General features: G+C 42.5%; 2 protein-coding genes across 12 annotated transcripts in view; one reads left to right on the plus strand and one right to left on the minus strand.

Annotated features, from left to right (window-relative positions):
- CEP350 (centrosomal protein 350) overlaps positions 1–19,856 on the plus strand; it is a 141,028-nt gene that overhangs the window by 76,435 nt on the left and 44,737 nt on the right. For 8 of the 11 annotated variants that reach the window (XM_073356555.2, XM_073356557.2, XM_073356558.2 and 5 more), the window contains 6 exons: positions 673–869; positions 3,054–3,238; positions 4,315–4,402; positions 4,796–4,942; positions 11,337–11,494; positions 15,817–15,939. In XM_073356555.2, the coding sequence (XP_073212656.2) occupies positions 673–869; positions 3,054–3,238; positions 4,315–4,402; positions 4,796–4,942; positions 11,337–11,494; positions 15,817–15,939 (898 nt within the window). The remainder of the gene's footprint in view (positions 1–672; positions 870–3,053; positions 3,239–4,314; positions 4,403–4,795; positions 4,943–11,336; positions 11,495–15,816; positions 15,940–19,856) is intronic. The other 3 variants (XM_073356564.2, XM_073356566.2, XM_073356565.2) reach the window with 2 other exon arrangements.
- On the minus strand, positions 8,170–10,459 carry LOC140915922 (uncharacterized). The gene is made up of 2 exons (XM_073356567.2): positions 9,493–10,459; positions 8,170–8,904 (listed from the first exon to the last, which is right to left on the minus strand). The coding sequence occupies exons 1-2, from the start codon at positions 10,073–10,075 to the stop codon at positions 8,384–8,386; spliced, it is 1,104 nt and encodes a 367-aa protein (XP_073212668.2). The 5' UTR covers positions 10,076–10,459; the 3' UTR covers positions 8,170–8,383.

The raw sequence follows: 19,856 nt of genomic DNA on the forward strand, positions 1-19,856 counted from the left end.
TCATTTTCCTGAAATTTAACTAACCAATCCTAACATATTGTAACGTGATTATGTAACCAATTATATATATCCCACCACTTTAATTAGTTTACACCCAGCAAAATTAATTATACAGCAGACGGGAATAATCACAGAACCAGACAGAGATTATAAAGACAAACAATAGCAAAGTGGGAACTATAATGACAAAACAATACAGAAGTGAGGATTTCACATCCCAGCTATTGATAAGTGAGTTTTTGCCAGACAGGATGCTATCAAACTAAGTTTCCTTTTACATTTTCTAGGCACTTCCCTTTCTCTGGAGGCGATAGGCACTATCAGGACAGGATTGTACTCCTAACAGCCCAATAGCACCTTATTTTCAATGTGACTAGTTTGGAATGTGAGGATGTGACCAGTTGCTTCCTAGCTTATGGCTGCCTCTGCTGCTTAGCCAAAGGCCTTAGCCTAAGAACAGGGCCTCAAACTGTCACAGTAAGAGAAGGACCTTACACCGGCAGACAGTGATTTTGATTCTTTCTTTTATACCTCTATAACTAGCCAAGTGATAAGAATACACCTAAATTCTTAGAGTACCTTTGCAGACAGGCTTGAATATCTATATCCTAACATGCATAATGAAGACTCACTGGAGAATAAACTCTTTTTTTTTTCTGATTCCTCCCTCAGACTCAGGTTCCATTGCAACAGAGTATTCCCTGAAATTTGATGAGTCCATGACAGAAGATGAGATAGAAGAAAAGTCTTTCCGGTCTTTGCTACCTTCTGAGAGCCATCGGAGGATTAACATGGAGAAGAAACGAGATCATCGGGACGATTCTGATGAGGAAGTCTCCCCAGAAAAGACAGCCCTGTCATCTGTCAAGGTAGGTCTCAAATACCATGAAACTGTAGTTATGGAGAATAAATGCAATTGAGGTTCTTCCCTAGGTGAGATACTCAATCTGTTGGTGACTTTGAAATGAACCATCTTTTGTCAAGTTACGCTTGCAAACTTTAGGATGTTTCTTTCCTGTAAAACACTCAAAGGATAATTCTGTATATTGTGCCAAATGTAAAGCTAATAGAGAATGAAGCTTTCCATCTTGCACTGAATTTCAGTTGTACATAATATAACTTGTTTACCATTTTGCTTTTAAAAAAAAAAAAAACTTTGGAAATCACATAATAAAACTGTGCAAAAAAGTTATTTAGCTTTCAAATCAGGCACTTGAAAATTACAAAATGCCAGAATTATGATTGTCAGCGCAACTTTAATTCTACCCCATTACATGGTTTTTAATTACATTATCACACGTTTCCCACAGGACTGCTGCCTCATTCAGTGCACAGGAGGGACATAACTCACAAGGGGACAGAATTAAGGTTGCATAGGCAACCATAAATCAGGCATTTCTGAACTTTTGAATGTTTGATTGCAACCTAAATAATGTTTTTACCATTGTTTTTTCTGTAATCTGTCAACTATTTCAATAAACACTTGTGAATGTGCACTTAATACAAACTTTTCTAATAATTATACAACCATGCCAGTGTCTCCCCACATTATTATCCTTCAAACAAAAACCTTTCACTTAGAATTAAGCAAATCACATCAACGCAGTTGCTGAAAATCTAGAAATCACATTCCCCCAACTATGTACTTGTCGCTTTTCCTCTTCTCTACATCCATCAATTACCCAGACCACTCAGACTTCCTCCATCGCACTCACCAGCAAATATGTAGCCCTCTTCCTGCCACTCCCACCAGTTCAGCCGCTATTATTAACAGGGCAGGAGGCAGGAAAATTTAAGAGACTTGTAGCTAAAGGTGCCTCAACTCTGGTTCAGAGGTGACTTTCCTTCTGACAAACTTCTAGTGGTTCACTGTGGTCCCAGTTTTTTGGGCTTTGGATGTTCCAAGCCCAGCTGACCTAAAGTTGGGCAGAGTTAAGATTTACCAGGGAGGATATGTGGACATGGATCTGGCATGGAAAGTATTCCCCTGTTGTGCCACTTCCTCTAATAGATCAAAAGACTTTTTGGAACTGTCATCTAGCTATCAGTTGGCTAAGGTAGTTTTGTGAAACAAAATATAGAAGCCTTTAGCAAAGGATAAAGCTGAAACATGTAAGTAGAAAGTCTACTCTGTGTTTGAAGCATTTAAATTTATTCTATACTGTTGTGTTTGGGGCACATTCCTCTGCTTCTCTGTTGCTTTGTAGCCTTGTCAGCCACAATGAGGAAAAGAAAATAAACTAAAAATGGCATCAAAATTTTTAAAAAAACAACACAAATTTCCCTACACCAGGAAAAGCACTAACAGTTTTTCAGGTGAAAAGGCCGTTTTCAAGTGGATGTAAAGAACAGACTAACAACCGGTGGAAATTAATCTTACATTAATGTAAGATGTTGGAAAGTTAAGACTGAGGGCATTTCTACACTTACCTCCAGAAGCGATCAATCCAGCAGTGGTTGATTTATTGTATCTAGGAAAGATGCAATAAATCAACCCCTGAGCGCTCTCCCGTCGACTCTGGTACGCCACCGGAGTGAGAGGTGCAGGCAGAGTCGACGGGGGAGCATCAGCTGTCGACTTACCACAGTGAAGACACCGCAGTAAGTAGATCTAAGTACGTCGACTTCAGCTATGTTGTTCACGTAACTGAAATTGTGTAACTTAGATCAATATTTCCCCACCTGGTGTAGACCAGGCCTGAGCTCAATTTATAGGGAAAACTCTTTCTCAGTGTGTGGCATGTAATTCTCAGCCTGTACTTTAAGTGCAGCATCATTGTCTAACAGTGAGGTAGCTCGGTGTCCTTTTAAATTAAACAAACACACACCACCACCAACTGGGGATCTCAACTTGCCCCTCTGTCTTCTGTTTCATACCATCTCTTCAAATAGCCCTTGGTATGAGTTTCAGTCTCCACATGTAGTTGGGTACTGGTATTGTATATGCAGAATGCTGGCCCTCATCCTCTTTCACTTAGATTATTTGGGTCTGATGAAATATTACTTGGGGTCCTTTTTGTGGGGATTAACTGGAATATCTCTTGCCTCACCAGGAGCTAAGTATGCCATTCTCTGGGGGGCAGGATAGTTTCTCTAAATTCACCATGGAGATGGTACGGCAGTATATGAAGGAAGAGGAAATGCGAGCAGCTCATCAGTCTTCACTGCTCCGGCTCCGTGAGAAGGCACTGAAAGAGAAAACCAAGGCTGAGTTAGCCTGGCTGGAACACCAGAAAAAGTAAGAGAACTCTGAATATGTAGTATCACTGATGATTCCTGCACTTGTGCTTCTACTTGGGTATTTTTTTTATGGCTTCTTCATGTTCTGTTTTTTAAAGTCGATTAAATGTTCTTTGTAAACTATTCATCTAAAATCACCTTATATGTATAAAAAATGTAAAAATGACACAATAGGCACATGCCTATTTAAATTCAGTACTGTTCAATAAAGAGAAGCTTGTCTTCACAGTAAACTGAGAGAGATGATGATTGTCTTAGTGCTCTTTTTATTATTTATTAAAGTATTGCTTCCTGAGTTAAGGTTCATAGTGGGGAGGGTGCAAGGGGGACGTAACTATTCCCTCATAGATTGACAAAGCAATTAATTGTATAGCATCACTAATAATGTCCCACCTGAAATCACTTTTTCAACACAAGATGAAACCATTTTCTTTCAACTCCAAATTTTTCTGTTATAACTGCATGCAATATATTCAAACCTTAAATATGCTGCTGCTTAAGTTATCTTGTACTGAGACTTCTGTCTCATCTCTTTTATGTACGTTTTGATACTGTCTCAACAGTAATAGTGGTATTAAGGTCACTTGATTCCCCCTCCCCGCCCTTTCTAATATTCCCGTACCACCAACCAGCAAAGGCCCTATGTTGCAGTAAACGACCATAACTGTTTCCTTTACTCTAGGATTTCGTGTATCAGGCAGGGAACTATTATAGAGTGACCTGAAGCATTTTTTCACTCACTCTTTCAAATGAGAGCGCTGTGAATATCTGGCCTGGGTATGAGAGACAATGTCTGGCATAACCTAATTCTCTTTTAACTTTTTATGCCTTTGCTACAGAATTGTATCTCAAACAGAGCCAAACTAAAAATAGCAAAACTGATTCTGTTTAGACCCTAAAGAATATAGGATATTTCACTGAAGAGAATATTCATGATGGAGTTATGACATGCAAAATGGTGCTACTCTGTTTTAGAGATGTAAGATTGTAGAGGAGAAAAGTATTGCTGTATTTGGAAGCAAGAGAAATTAAGGCTATTTATTTATTTCTTCCCTTCCCCCAATCTCCTTGCAGACATTTACGAGACAAAGGAGAGGATGACAAGATGCCACCCATCCGAAAGAGACAGCGTGGTCTGCTGTTGAGGCTGCAGCAGGAGAAGGTAAATGCTACCCTATAGACAAATCCAGTTGAATCCATGGTATAGTTACTGGACAGCTCTGACATTGTATAGATTCTTAAGTATTGAACAAGAACCACTGAACCAGATCCTTGGATACTAAGCTTATTGTGGTTCTCATTATTATTATTTTTATTTATTTGTATTATAATAGCATCTAGCATTAGCAAGTTGAGCCTTTTACATCAGGACACAGTTATTAGTGATGGTATAGTTATTGATCAGCTGTCCTTGGACTGAGAATATCTGAACAAAATTATCAAAATAGCATAATGCTATGGACAATTATGTGGCACAGGCCTTACGGCAGCCTCAGCATGCATTCCAGGCAACTGTCACTAGAGTTCTTTTGCTGCATCTTCCCTACCTTTAAAGGCAGAAATTAAGCGTTTGCAAGAGGCCAATAAGGCAGCTCGGAAGGAGAGACAACTGATACTTAAACAGCAGGAGGAGATAGAACGAATCCGCCAAACTACCATGAAACTGCAGGAAAAACTGAAGTCTGCGGGGGAAAACAAGCTGGTAAGTAACATTACAGAAGCTGTATCTTGGTACTTGGAGCCAACCCATATCATTGGTAATTGACTTCAGTGGTATAGCAATGAAAAGTTATCATGTTGAATATATAGCTTACAGACTTGCTCCTAACCCTTCCCTCATCCTTTGGGTTTATGAGCAATTTTGTCTGTCTGATCTGTTTAATTTATTGTGGAAGGAAAAAACAGCCATATGGCAATGACTTCCAAAAGATGTTTATTTTTTTAACTGGATAGCAAATGATGCTAATTATCAAGATTTTCAAAAGTTACTAGTGATTTTGGGTATCTTGATTTATGGATACCAGCTTAAGACACTTTAAAGAGTCTGATTTTCAGAAAATACTGAGTTTTTGCCCTTTGAAAATCAGTCCGTTTTATAGAGTCCCAAGTTGGGCCCTGAAAAATTGAGGCACCCAATGTCACTTTTGAAAATCTTGACTAATAAAGCTAGTTTTCCTTACTATACATTTCTGGTTTAATCTGAAGAGACTAAAGCTTTCTGGTGATTTCAGACTATTTAATTCAGTCTTCCAGTTGCACAGGATATATGAGACTAGGGACCTAAAAGAGCAGGAAGCCTCTGTATCATGGATAATACTAGTTGCTGTGCTTCCTGGATGAAAGACCTCTTTGGAAAGTGAACATACTTGTTATAGTGCAGGATTGTTGACTACGGCAGCAGCAGGATTCTAGGACTTTCCAGACCATGCAAAGGGTATGTCTACACTACGGAATAAGGTCGAATTTATAGAAGTCGGTTTTTTAGAAATCGGTTTTATATATTCGAGTGTGTGTGTCCCCACAGAAAATGCTCTAAGTGCATTAACTCGGCAGAGTGCTTCCACAGTACCGAGGCTAGAGTCGACTTCCGAAGCATTGCACTGTGGATAGCTATCCCACAGTTCCCACAGTCTCCGCTGCCCATTGGAATTCTGGATTGAGATCCCAATGCCTGATGGGGCTAAAACATTGTCGCGGGTGGTTCTGGGTACATATCGTCAGGCCCCCGTTCCCTCCCTCCCCCCGTGAAAGCAAGGGCAGACAATCATTTCGCGCCTTTTTTCCTGAGTTACCTGTGCAGACGCCATACCACGGCAAGCATGGAGCCCGCTCAGGTAACCGTCACCCTATGTCTCCTGGGTGCTGGCAGACGCGGTACGGCTTTGCTGCACAGTAGCAGCAACCCATTGCCTTCTGGCAGCAGACGGTGCAATACGACTGGTAGTCGTCCTCGTCGTGTCCGAGGTGCTCCTGGCCACGTCGGCTGGGAGCGCCTGGGCAGACATGGGCACAGGGACTAAATTTGGAGTGACTTGACCAGGTCATTCTCTTTAGTCCTGCAGTCAGTCCTATTGAACTGTCTTATGGTGAGTGGGCAGGCGATACGGACTGCTAGCAGTCGTACTGTACCATCTTCTGCCGAGCAGCCATGAGATGTGGATGGCATGCAGTCCTTCTGCACCGTCTGCTGCCAGCCAAAGATGTAAAAGATAGATGGAGTGGATCAAAACAAGAAATAGACCAGATTTGTTTTGTACTCATTTGCTTCCCCCCCTCCCCTGTCTAGGGGACTCATTCTTCTAGGTCACACTGCAGTCACTCACAGAGAAGGTGCAGCGAGGTAAATCTAGCCATGTATCAATCAGAGGCCAGGCTAACCACCTTGTTCCAATAACAACGATAACTTAGGTGCACCATTTCTTATTGGAACCCTCCGTGAAGTCCTGCCTGAAATACTCCTTGATGTACAGACACCCCCTTTGTTGATTTTAGCTCCCTGAAGCCAACCCTGTAAGCCGTGTCGTCAGTCGCCCCTCCCTCCGTCAGAGCAACGGCAGACAATCGTTCTGCGCCTTTTTTCTGTGCGGACGCCATACCAAGGCAAGCATGGAGGCCGCTCAGCTCACTTTGGCAATTAGGAGCACATTAAACACCACACGCATTATCCAGCAGTATATGCAGCACCAGAACCTGGCAAAGCGATACCGGGCGAGGAGGCGACGTCAGTGCGGTCCCGTGAGTGATCAGGACATGGACACAGATTTCTCTGAAAGCATGGGCCCTGACAATGCATGCATCATGGTGCTAATGGGGCAGGTTCATGCTGTGGAACGCCGATTCTGGGCTCGGGAAACAAGCACAGACTTGTGGGACCACATAGTGTTGCAGGTCTGGGACGATTCCCAGTGGCTGCAAAACTTTCGCATGCGTAAGGGCACTTTCATGGAACTTCGTGACTTGCTTTCCCCTGCCCTGAGGCGCACGAATACCAAGATGAGAGCAGCCCTCACAGTTGAGAAGCGAGTGGCGATAGCCCTGTGGAAGCTTGCAACGCCAGACAGCTACCGGTCAGTTGGGAATCAATTTGGAGTGGGCAAATCTACTGTGGGGGCTGCTGTGATGCAAGTAGCCCACGCAATCAAAGATCTGCTGATATCAAGGGTAGTGACCCTGGGAAATGTGCAGGTCATAGTGGATGGCTTTGCTGCAATGGGATTCCCTAACTGTGGTGGGGCTATAGACGGAACCCATATCCCTATCTTGGCACCGGAGCACCAAGCCGCCGAGTACATAAACCGCAAGGGGTACTTTTCGATAGTGCTGCAAGCTCTGGTGGATCACAAGGGACGTTTCACCAACATCAACGTGGGATGGCCGGGAAAGGTCATGATGCTCGCATCTTCAGGAACTCTGGTCTGTTTCAAAAGCTGCAGGAAGGGACTTTATTCCCAGACCAGAAAATAACTGTTGGGGATGTTGAAATGCCTATATGTATCCTTGGGGACCCAGCCTACCCCTTAATGCCATGGCTCATGAAGCCGTACACAGGCAGCCTGGACAGTAGTCAGGAGCTGTTCAACTACAGGCTGAGCAAGTGCAGAATGGTTGTAGAATGTGCATTTGGACGTTTAAAGGCGCGCTGGCGCAGTTTACTGACTCGCTTAGACCTCAGCGAAACCAATATTCCCACTGTTATTACTGCTTGCTGTGTGCTCCACAATATCTGTGAGAGTAAGGGGGAGACGTTTATGGCGGGGTGGGAGGCTGAGGCAAATCGCCTAGCTGCTGGTTACTCGCAGCCAGACACCAGGGCGGTTAGAAGAGCACAGGAGGGCGCGGTACGCATCAGAGAAGCTTTGAAAACCAGTTTCATGACTGGCCAGGCTACGGTGTGAAAGTTCTGTTTGTTTCTCCTTGATGAAACCCCCCGCCCCTTGGTTCACTCTACTTCCCTGTAAGCTAACCACCCTCCCCTCCTCCCTTTAATCACCGCTTGCAGAGGCAATAAAGTCATTGCTGCTTCACAGTCATGCATTCGTTATTCATTCATCACACAAATAGGGAGATGACTACCAAGGTATCCCAGGAGGGGTGGTGGAGGAGGGAAGGAAAATGCCACACAGCACTTTAAAAGTTTACAACTTTAAAATTTATTGAATGCCAGCCTTCTTTTTTTTGGGCAATCCTCTGTGGTGGAGTGGCTGGTTGGCCAGAGGCCCCCCCACCGCGTTCTTGGGCGTCTGGGTGTGGAGGCTATGGAACTTGGGGAGGAGGGAGGTTGGTTACAGAGGGGCTGCAGTGGCAGTCTGTGCTCCAGCTGCCTTTGCTGCAGCTCAACCATACACTGGAGCATACTGGTTTGGTCCTGCAGCAGCCTCAGCATTGAATCCTGCCTCCTCTCATCACGCTGCCGCCACATTTGAGCTTCAGCCCTGTCTTCAGCCCGCCACTTACTCTCTTCAGCCCTCCACCTCTCCTCCCGGTCATTTTGTGCTTTCCTGCACTCTGACATTATTTGCCTCCACGCATTCGTCTGTGCTCTGTCAGTGTGGGAAGACAGCATGAGCTCGGAGAACATTTCATCGCGAGTGCGTTTTTTTTTCTTCCTAAGCTTCACTAGCCTCTGGGAAGGAGAAGATCCTGTGATCATTGAAACACATGCAGCTGGTGGAGAAAAAAAAAGGGACAGCGGTATTTAAAAAGACACATTTTATAAAACAGTGGCTACACTCTTTCAGGGTAAACCTTGCTGTTAACATTACATACATAGCACATGTGCTTTCGTTACAAGGTCGCATTTTGCCTCCTCCCACCGCGTGACTACCCCCTCAACCTTCCCCCCTCCCTGTGGCTAACAGCGGGGAACATTTCTGTTTAGCCACAGGCAAACAGCCCAGCAGGAATGGGCTCCTCTGAGTGTCCCCTGAAGAAAAGCACTCTATTTCAACCAGGTGACCATGAATTATATCTCACTCTCCTGAGGATAACACAGAGAGATAAAGAACGGATGTTGTTTGAATGCCAGCAAACATACACTGCAATGCTTTGTTCTACAATGATTCCCGAGTACGTGTTACTGGCCTGGAGTGGTAAAGTGTCCTACCATGAAGGACGCAATAAGGCTGCCCTCCCCATAAACCTTTTGCAAAGGCTTTAGGACTACATCTAGGAGAACCGCAAATGCCAGGGCAAAGTAATCCTTTCACATGCTTGCTTTTAAACCATGTATAGCATTTTAAAAGGTACACTCACCAGAGGTCCCTTCTCCGCCTGCTGGGTCCAGGAGGCAGCCTTGGGTGGGTTCGGGGGGTACTGGCTCCAGGTCTAGGGTGAGAAACAGTTCCTGGCTGTCGGGAAAACCGGTTTCTCCGCTTGCTTGCTGTGAGCTATCTACAACCTCCTCCTCATCATCATCTTCTTCGTCCCCAAAACCTGCTTCCATATTGCCTCCATCTCCATTGAAGGCGTCAAACAACACGGCTGGGGTAGTGGTGGCTGAACCCCCTAAAATGGCATGCAGCTCGTCATAGAAGCGGCATGTTTGGGGCTCTGACCCAGAGCGGCTGTTCGCCTCTCTGGTTTTCTGGTAGGCTTGCCTCAGCTCCTTCAGTTTCACGCGGCACTGCTTCGGGTCCCTGTTATGGCCTCTGTCCTTCATGCCCTGGGAGATTTTCACAAAGGTTTTGGCATTTCGAAAACTGGAACGGAGTTCTGATAGCACGGATTCCTCTCCCCAAACAGCGATCAGATCCCGTACCTCCCATTCGGTCCATGCTGGAGCTCTTTTGCGATTCTGGGACTCCATCATGGTCACCTGTGCTGATGAGCTCTGCATGGTCACCTGCAGCTTGCCACGCTGGCCAAACAGGAAATGAGATTCAAAAGTTCGCGGTTCTTTTCCTGTCTACCTGGCCAGTGCATCTGAGTTGAGAGTGCTGTCCAGAGCGGTCATAATGGAGCACTCTGGGATAGCTCCCGGAGGCCAATACCATCGAATTGTGTCCACAGTACCCCAAATTCGAGCCGGCAACGTCGATTTAAGCGCTAATCCACTTGTCGGGGTGGAGTAAGGAAATCGATTTTAAGAGCCCTTTAAGTCGAAATAAAGGGCTTCATTGTGTGGACGGGTGCAGGTTTACATCGATTTAACACTGCTAAATTCGACCTAAAGTCCTAGTGTAGACCAGGGCAAAGAGTGCATTCACTATGAGTCGGAGGAAACAAAAGGAAGGCACAGTCATCTAGGAAAGAAAGAAACCCATATCATTAACTTGTTAAATAAGTCATTGTTAGAGACTGAGGAAGGTAAAATGTAGAATCGAGAGTCTATAGAATATATACTACCCACAAAGGGAGGAAGAGAAAAAGACTGAGAAAAAGACACTAGAGGGGGTGGAAGCTCAATACTTTGAAATGTGTAGGTAGAATGGTTTGAGCTCTTGACCCTTAGTCTTTCATGTTTCTTCCTCCAGGTAGAAAGATAAGAGAGATTCCATTACAGATGCGAAACTCTTTACAAAATCTAAGATGAGGCTTTATTCTAGCAATATGGAAAGGATTGACTCAGTATTTAAGAAACTATCAGTGGAGAACTTAAGTTACAGAGGGGCAGAGTACAGAAGGGATTTATGCTGAATTTTTTAAATTGTTATTATATTAAATAAGCTACCAAGCATCTGCAATAGGAACTAGTGCCTCAAGTTTCTATTGTCAGATTGGTGTTGGGTGGGAGGTAAATATGGGGTAAATTAATAAAATAAAAAAGAAACCTGAAAAGGTTCAATTAAAAGAATTGCCTGCCTTCTTTTTGGCTCTAAAGTTTTCTCAGTAGAGGTTTCTTATGGATTTATGTTCTTGATTGCTTAAAATTGTATTGTGTTTGAGTTTTAGTAACCTCAGGATAAACTCTAAATAGGCTGCTTGGGTCCAAGGATTAACCTGACTAAAGCAGTGTGGTAATAAGTATTGTTTTCAGGGCCAAATTTTGTGTGTTAAGCTGGAGAAAGGAGGAAAGCGGATCAATATTCAAAAAGTTCTTTTCTCACTCTTCACTCCAAGCCCATGGTACTTTTCTTAATTTTGTTCCGCTTTTGCAGGAGGTTCGCAGTGAAGATGATATAAAGCAGAGCAATGCTTCCAGCCCACTTCCAACTGATGTAGAGACCCGCAGCCCTTCCCCAGTCTCCATCTCCAGTAGTGAGACTAGTAGCATCATGCAGAAGCTCAAGAAAATGCGCAGCCGAATGGATGAAAAGTAACTATTTTTATAAAAGCTGTTTTGTTTATTTTAATAAAACTAGTAGCAGAAAATAAGTAAATGCTTTGTTTTATTAGCAGTAGATGACACTGCCAAGGCTGCTCCCTTTTACTACAGCAGCCCTTCAGTTTAAATGCCGTGCCATTAATTTATATGAGGAGTTGAAATGAAGTTGAGTACAACTTGGGAAAGTGTCTCCTGCAGTTCAGTTCAGATAGATCTTTAAGACTACTAAGATACAGTGCCTGTGTCCTCTGTTTGGGCATCTCACTTTATCCCTTTCACTTTTTAAGGGGACATTTATGTAATAATGCTTTGATGTTACAGTACATCTTTGCCCTGCATTCTAACAGAAATCTGCTGGCACGTTAGTTGACTTCAAATTCTGATTTGCAGATCACTGGCTAGCTGATCATATAGTTCTGGCTCTCCTTGTTTTTAACTGCTAAATTGGATTAAAAATCATCTAAAGATAAATTACTTTTCACTGAAGCAATTGTTGTAGGTGGCATGGGGTGGTGTTTGACCATGAATGGGAAGGGGAGATGGTCTGAATGATTATGAAGGAAATAGTAGGCACTCCATGAGATAATCCCGCTGTTAATATGTGGTCCATACACTGAGAAAAATTGAGAACATGTGAGCCACAGGCACTTATTGGAAAGCAGAATACAGGGTATTTAAATTTAGTTACCTATTTTATTTTATTTCATAAATGGCTTTTACAGTATGCTTGCTTAAAGGAGATACAACCTAATTGGAGGGCACTAGATGCAGTACAATGAACAAAGAGATTGTCAGATCCAGAACGTCCTTCAGGGAATTTGGATGGTATAAATTTCACAGTGAAATAACCCTTGTTCCCTAAAGATTGGTATTAGCTATGGCTCTACATTCCTGCTGTACAAGGTAACGAAGGAGCAAATTCATTGCTTCATGATGAGTAAAATTTTTCCTTGAGGCATGCCCTTTGTGTAATGCCTGTATAGTATATATGTCAAAGGATATAAATACTTTGTTGCAGAGCCCCTAGTTCCTTTTGTCTTATTTCATTGGTTAAGTATCACATTTTCAAGTCAGAAATGTTTAGGCCATCAAAGACTGCAACTTGAAGGGCATGTGAAAAATAATTTCATCAGAGCTTGTAGCCAAACTCAAGCTGATCTGAACAGATGAGATATTTGTAAAATAAAAATATGGCATTCTTCTTCATGGAAAATATGCAGAAGCAATTCAATGTGGAAGTTTCTTGTTCTGCTTTAAAAGTCCCACATACGTCTAAAAGAAGTTAACTATTACAATTCAGTATGTCCACTAATCTTGGATATTAATCTAGTACCTTGAAGTTACCATATAAAAAGTATGTGGCCCTAACTGCCTTCAGCTCTTCTCTTTTGACCTTTAACTATGGGTCACCACTATTAATAGTCTTAAAGTAATTGCTGTAAATAGCTTTAAACTTGTTACTAGTTAAGGTAATTATAGTTTAGTCCATACTATGCAGATTTTCTGCTGTTTTTTCTCTTTTTGTCTCTAGAATCCCAAGATGTTGGGTCCAGAGAAAAGGTCATGAATCAAATGTTACACATCTTGTAATGACAAGATATCCATGACTCATTAGCATATTGGATACTTGAAATGCCTGGGGAGGGGCATAAGTCCTCCCTATGTTAGATTCTCGGTAACTATGGTAATGAAAGCTCAGATACTAAGGGGGCCCATATAGTAAGAAATAACTTGACAGAAGGTCAGTCTGATTGCACAGTCTTTACCCACTTTGGGTCTAAAAGGAAGTCTTCTGACCCAGACCCCACTGATTGGTGTTGAGTGGCCTGAACCCTCAGTTCAGTTCTCTTCTTTAAAGAAGAAACAGCATTCAGGACAACTGAGACACTGACTATAAAGTCTTAAGGATCTGTGCCTCCGAAGTTAGTCATGCTAAACCAAGTCCATCTTTATACAAGAAGCGTTGAGATTTAACTATGCCCTAACATAGACAAATCCTTTTAGAATGGGAAGGGCCACTCTGTTTATGGGCAATAATGGGTTCCAGAGTTCCCCAAAAAGAAAGGGTTTTTCTCCTTAGAACAAAAGAAGGTCTTTGAGTCTTCAAGGTTAAGAATCGGACAGATTGATCACAAGAATGAAATTTCCAGTGGCAACAGATGCCATAATTCAGAATTGGTTCACAGTTCTTGAATTTTGAAATCATACTTACTTACCTTGATAAGAGTAGCTCTATAGGAAGTATCATAGGTGACTGAGTATCAAGGCGTAGCCATGTTAGTCTATATCCACAAAAACAACAAGGAGTCCGGTGGTACCTTAAAGACTAACAGATTTATTTGGGCGTAAGCTTTCGTGAGTAAAACACCACTTCTTAAGATGCAACTGATACGCTTTTTTTTATCAGTGACTGATGCACTTTTTAATGGAAGTATTTCTATGCCAAAAATTTTTTTGGTAATATTTAATGTTCATCTTGTATTGTACTAGATACCTCTCTTCTTTCTCCAGGAGTGTAGATCATTAAATAATGCTTATCTTTACAGAAAAAGAGTTAGTTACTGGTAGATAACGACCCCATTACAATCTTGTAAAATTGTTATAAAATCTTCAGCCTTGGCACACAGTAAACATACCTTTAATATGATAGGGAAAGGCCTAATGATATTTTAGTTGCCAGTCAAAACAATTGCCCTAGTTCAGTAGAATTTTCAAGACTGGCTAGCAGAACAGTTGCCCTCCTTTATCGCGCTCTGAGCAGTAAGAAATGGAAATTATGCCTTTGTGTGGTTTAATATATCGTTCCAATGTTATCTCATTGCTTCTTGTGCTGTGGATTGTGTGTGTGTTTGGTAGAAGTTCAGGGAGGAGTAGCACTTTCTTTAAACTTAAATTTAACTTTTACTTTTGCCAAACAGATTATGCCAAATGGATATTTTTTACGTAATTAATATTTTGCTACATGGTTCTGAAACGGTATGTTTGTTCATAAAAACCAGCATTGCAGACTGCGGAGTTCTCCCAAGGATGTAGCAAAGAATACGGTTAAATCAAAGCAGTACAGCAAGACAGTATTGGCAGAATTTTTGCGGGTGGGGAAGGGAAGCCATCCCTTGAAAGGGAACTAATATTGAATTAGTCTAATTGCATAAGGTGCAGGAAAAAAACTGAATGATAAGAATTAACTAAAAGCAAACTGGGGAAGAAGAGGGCTTTAAAAGCCAGCTATACTTCAGACTGGAAATGAATGCTGGACTTGCTGGACTCTGTGGCAAAGGAGAGATTCTTCACACTTCTGTGACAGCTTCAATACCTATCTTCTGCTAAGAAGGGAAGAGAAAAAGAGTTTCTGTCTTAATCCTTGTGGTATGCATGTGAACAGGAGCATGCTCTGTCAAAGAGAATTAACACTTTTTTCCCCTTGTGTCCTCTGTGTATGCAGCTTCAACAATAATCATCCATGCACCATAGGAAATAGAAGAACTAACCTAATCTTTTGCTTTATCTTAACGTGTTTCTTACCTTGCACTGTAATAGTGAGCTATCTGTAGCATGGCTTTTCCTCTGAATAACTTTTAGGGGCTACACTATATTTTAAATATTATCATCCAACTGGCTTCAGGAATTTTGTAATATGGATGCAATTTTGTTGCACTTTAGTACTTTTAAGTGAAACAGGCAGTGTGTAAATGTGAGACCAAGACTATGCTTTGCTGAGAATGAAAAATGGCAACATCTGCATTCCAGCTAGAAATAGAAGTACCCGTGAACATTTCAGGCTGTTTTTCTGAATCACTGCACTATTTTTGAACCAGGTGGTGCTACTAATTAGATCAGTGGCATTTATCTTTGGAAAAATGGTCAGATTCATCTTTGAACCTACAAGTGAAAATGTGTTTAGGGGTCTCAGAATAGTACCATTGTCCACATCATAAAACAAACAAGTCCTCTACTGAGGACTGGAATAGCAGGAGGTGCTAAAGACCCAGGATTGAGGTGTGTGCACAGAACTGCAAATGGAAGCTTATACACAAGCAACAAAACTACTACCAAAATCTGAAATTAACCTAGATAACAATATGAAAAGAAGCTTGCATTTAATTGACAGAATAAATTGTTACATTTTATGCATAGAAGTAGTGATGTTCTGTTGCCCTTGGAGTGACAACATACAATTTTTCTGTTTAAGATGAGGTGATGTAATCCATGTAATGTTAACACATTTTTAAAATTCTTTGTTAGCTGCTCTCCTTTTCTTGTTCTTTCTGTCTTTTTGATATCTTGGTTTTAAACTCTTCCTCCTTATTTTGTAGACACTGCTCTCCTGTTCACTACTTCTTCTCTGTCTTTACGTCTCACCACTGGGCCTCTCTCAGTGTCTGTTTTCCCAACCTCCATCCCAAATTCCAGCTGTATATCTACAACCAATTGGTCAGGTAACGGCACCTTTTTCAGTGGTGTACTCTTTGATAGAGCATGCTCTGTTCATTCCTAAACAGCTAGGAGGCTCCTCATCAGAATAGAATTCCAACACTTGCCTCACTGTTTCCAAATTAATCTGCTGTTGCTGAATATAATTTCCTGAGCAGTAGGTAAGAACACAAAATGGACTGCTTATTATTGAGCTGCTGCAACAGAGCAGTAATTGAAAACTTTATCAAGCGCTGGGCTTGAAGTCTGGACGCCTCAGCTTCTATTTAGTTATTGCATCTGTGTTTGGAGAGAGCACCACATTTAACCTTTTAAACTGCACAACTAAGTTTTGTTTATTCAATGGTTTCTATTAACCTTTTGGAACTGATGGGTTAAGAAATACAGCATTAGCACAGTTAGCCTTTGAAAATAGTAATGGTGTGGTGTGAATGCCTTTCTCTCCCCCGCTCCCCACTGACCAAAAAAAACAAGAGAAACCTCTTGCCCAGTATGTATTAGAGTTTTCACTGGATTATTTTCTGTAGAGATCCCTGCTCTATAGGATGCATGTGCGTGCCTGGTGTTACATTGGAACACTCTAGAATATAGCAAATATTGAGGTTGTATACGTATTCTCTTGTGGTTTGGACCATTCAGTCCTCTAGGTTGTAAAAGGTTTCAGAGTAGCAGCGGTGTTAGTCTGTATTTGCAAAAAGAAAAGGAGTACTTGTGGCACCTTAGAGACTAACCAATTTATTTGATCATAAGCTTTCGTGAGCTACTGCTCACTTCATCGGATGCATTCAGTGGAAAATACAGTGAGGAGATATAAATACACACAGAACATGAAAAAATGGGTGTTATCATACACCCTGTAAGGAGAGTGATCACTTAAGATGAGCTATTACCAGCAGGGGTGAGGGGAGAAAACCTTTTGTAGTGGTAATCAAGGTGGGCCATTTCCAGCAGTTAACAAGAACGTCTGAGGAACGGGGGGGGGAGGAAATAAACATGGGGAAATAGTTTTATTTTGTGTAATGACTCATCCACTCCCAGTCTCTATTCAAGCCTAAGTTAATTGTATCCAGTTTGCAAATTAATTCCAATTCAGCAGTCTCTCGTTGGAGTCTGTTTTTGAAGTCTTTTTGTTGTAATATTGCGACTTTTAGATCAGAGATCGAGTGACCAGAGAGATTGAAGTGTTCTCCAACTGGTTTATGAATGTTATAATTCTTGATATCTGATTTGTGTCCATTTATTCTTTTACGTAGAGACTGTCCAGTTTGACCAATGTACATGGCAGAGGGGCATTGCTGGCACATGATGGCATATATCACATTGGTAGATGTGCAGGTGAACAAGCCTCTGATAGTGTGGCTGATGTGATTAGGCCCTATGATGATGTCCCCTGAATAGATATGTGGACACATTTGGCAACGGGCTTTGTTGCAAAGATAGGTTCCTGGGTTAGTGGTTCTGTGGTGTGGTGTGTGGTTGCTGGTGAGTATTTGCTGCAGGTTGGGGGGCTGTCTGTAGGCAAGGACTGGCCTGTCTCCCAAGATTTGTGAGAGTGAAGGGTCGTCCTTCAGGATAGGTTGTAGATCCTTGATGATGCGTTGGAGCGGTTTTAGTTGGGGGCTGAAGGTGATGGCTAGTGGCGTTCTGTTATTTTCTTTGTTAGGCCTGTCCTGTAGTAGGTGACTTCTGGGTACTCTTCTGGCTCTGACAATCTGTTTCTTCACTTCAGCAGGTGAGTATTGTAGTTGTAAGAATGCTTGATAGAGATCTTGTACGTGTATGTCTCTGTCTGAGGGGTTGGAGTAAATGCGGTTGTATCGTAGAGCTTGGCTGTAGACAATGAATCATGTGGTGTGGTCTGGGTGAAAGCTGGAGGCACGTAGGTAGGAATAGCGGTCAGTAGGTTTCCGGTATAGGGTGATGTTTGTGACCATCGCTTCTTAGCACCGTAGTGTCCAGGAAGTGGATCTTTTGTGTGGACTGGTCCAGGCTGAGGTTGATGGTGGGATGGAAATTGTTGAAATCGTGGTGGAATTCCTCAAGGGCTTCTTTTGCATGGGTCCAGATGATGAAGATGTCATCGGTGTAGCGCAAGTAGAGTAGGGGCATTGGGGGACGAGAGCTGAGGAAGCGTTGTTCTAAGTCAGCCATAAAAATGTTGACATACTGTGGGGCCATGCGGGTACCCATAGCAGTGCCGCTGACTTGAAGGTATACATTGTCCCCAAATGTGAAATAGTTATGGGTGAGGACAAACTCACAAAGTTCAGCCACCAGGTTTGCCGTGACATTATCGGGGATACTGTTCCTGACGGCTTGTAGTCCATCTTTGTGTGGAATGTAGGTGTAGAGGGCTTCTACATCCATAGTGGCCAGGATGGTGTTTTCAGGAAGGTCACCGATGGATGGTAGTTTCCTCAGGAAGTCAGTGGTGTCTCGAAGATATCTGGGAGTGCTGGTAGCATAGGGCCTGAGGACAATCCTGCTGTCAGGGTGCCAATGCCTGAGATGATGGGTCGTCCAGGATTTCCAGGTTTATGGATCTTGGGTAGCAGATAGAATACCCCAGGTTGGGGTTCCAGGGATGTGTCTGTGCGGATTTGTTCTTGTGCTTTTTCAGGGAGTTTCTTGAGCAAATGATGTAGTTTCTTTTGGTAACCCTCAGTGGGATCAGAGGGTAATGGCTTGTAGAAAGTGGTGTTGGAGAGCTGCCGAGCAGCCTCTTGTTCATATTCCAACCTATTCGTGATGACGACAGCACCTCCTTTGTCAGCCTTTTTGATTATGATGTCAGAGTTGTTTCTGAGGCTGTGGATGGCATTGTGTTCTGCACGGCTGAGGTTATGGGGCAAGTAATGCTGCTTTTCCACAATTTCAGCCCGTGCGTATTGGTGGAAGCACTCTATGTAGAAGTCCAGTCTGTTGTTTTGACCTTCAGGAGGAGTCCACCTAGAATCCTTCTTTTTGTAGTGTTGGTAGGAAGGTCTCTGTGGATTAGTATGTTGTTCAGAGGTGTGTTGGAAATATTCCTTGAGTCGGAGATGTCGAAAATAGGATTCTAGGTCACCACAGTACTGTATCATGTTCGTGGGGGTGGAGGGGCAGAAGAAGAGGCCCCGAGATAGGACAGATTCTTCTGCTGGGCTAAGAGTATAGTTGGATAGATTAACAATATTGCTGGGTGGGTTAAGGGAACCATTGCTGTGGCCTCTTGTGGCATGTAGTAGTTTAGATAATTTAGTGTCCTTTTTCTTTTGTAGAGAAGCAAAGTGTGTGTTGTAAATGGCTTGTCTAGTTTTTATAAAGTCCAGCCACGAGGAAGTTTGTGTGGAAGTTTGGTTGCAGTTCCCACCCATCCCTTTCTTTTCTCTTACCACTGTGGATTGAAGGTCAAAACCCTTGTTTTCTCTGGACTCCTTTTGGCTTGTTCGGCTAGTGTCATCATAAATAGTTAATGTTTGTGTAGCTGTTAATTTTTATGGCAAGTTAATTGGTTCTTCATGTCATTCTTTGGATCCATGAGTTGATACAGTAGGCATCTGGTTCGGCATGGTTTTGTCAGCTCCTGCTCTTTTGAATTCATTTCAAGATCAGAGAATGTTATATGCCTTATATTGAGGTTATCTGCATGGACTGTATGGGGTTTATACAACTTCATGAAACTCGCAGGAGTGGGTGGATGAGATTCTGTGGTCTGCGTTGTGCAGGAGGTCAGACTAGATGATCATGATGGTCCCTTCTGACCTTAATATCTATGAATCTATCTATGATTCCATTTATTTCTATTGTCAAAGTGGCTGAGTCTGAGAAGAATCTGAGGTTGAAGTAATGTACATTGTATGAGGCAAAGATTTTTGTATTCAGACCAGTGTATCCAGTTTCTGGGTGAGTGATACTTCCCACAGAGGTATATGCTTTATGC

The sequence above is a fragment of the Lepidochelys kempii genome, chromosome 8, assembly GCF_965140285.1.
Source record: "Lepidochelys kempii isolate rLepKem1 chromosome 8, rLepKem1.hap1, whole genome shotgun sequence".
NCBI lineage: Eukaryota > Metazoa > Chordata > Testudines > Cheloniidae > Lepidochelys > Lepidochelys kempii.

Coding starts and splice junctions, on each gene's coding strand:
- LOC140915922 (XM_073356567.2), bottom strand. CDS start 10,075: ATGCAGAGCTCATCAGCACAGGTGACCATGATGGAGTCCCAGAATCGC. Junction 8,905..9,492: donor AGGCGGAGAAGGGACCTCTG/GTGAGTGTACCT, acceptor TTTCTCCACCAG/CTGCATGTGTTTCAATGATC.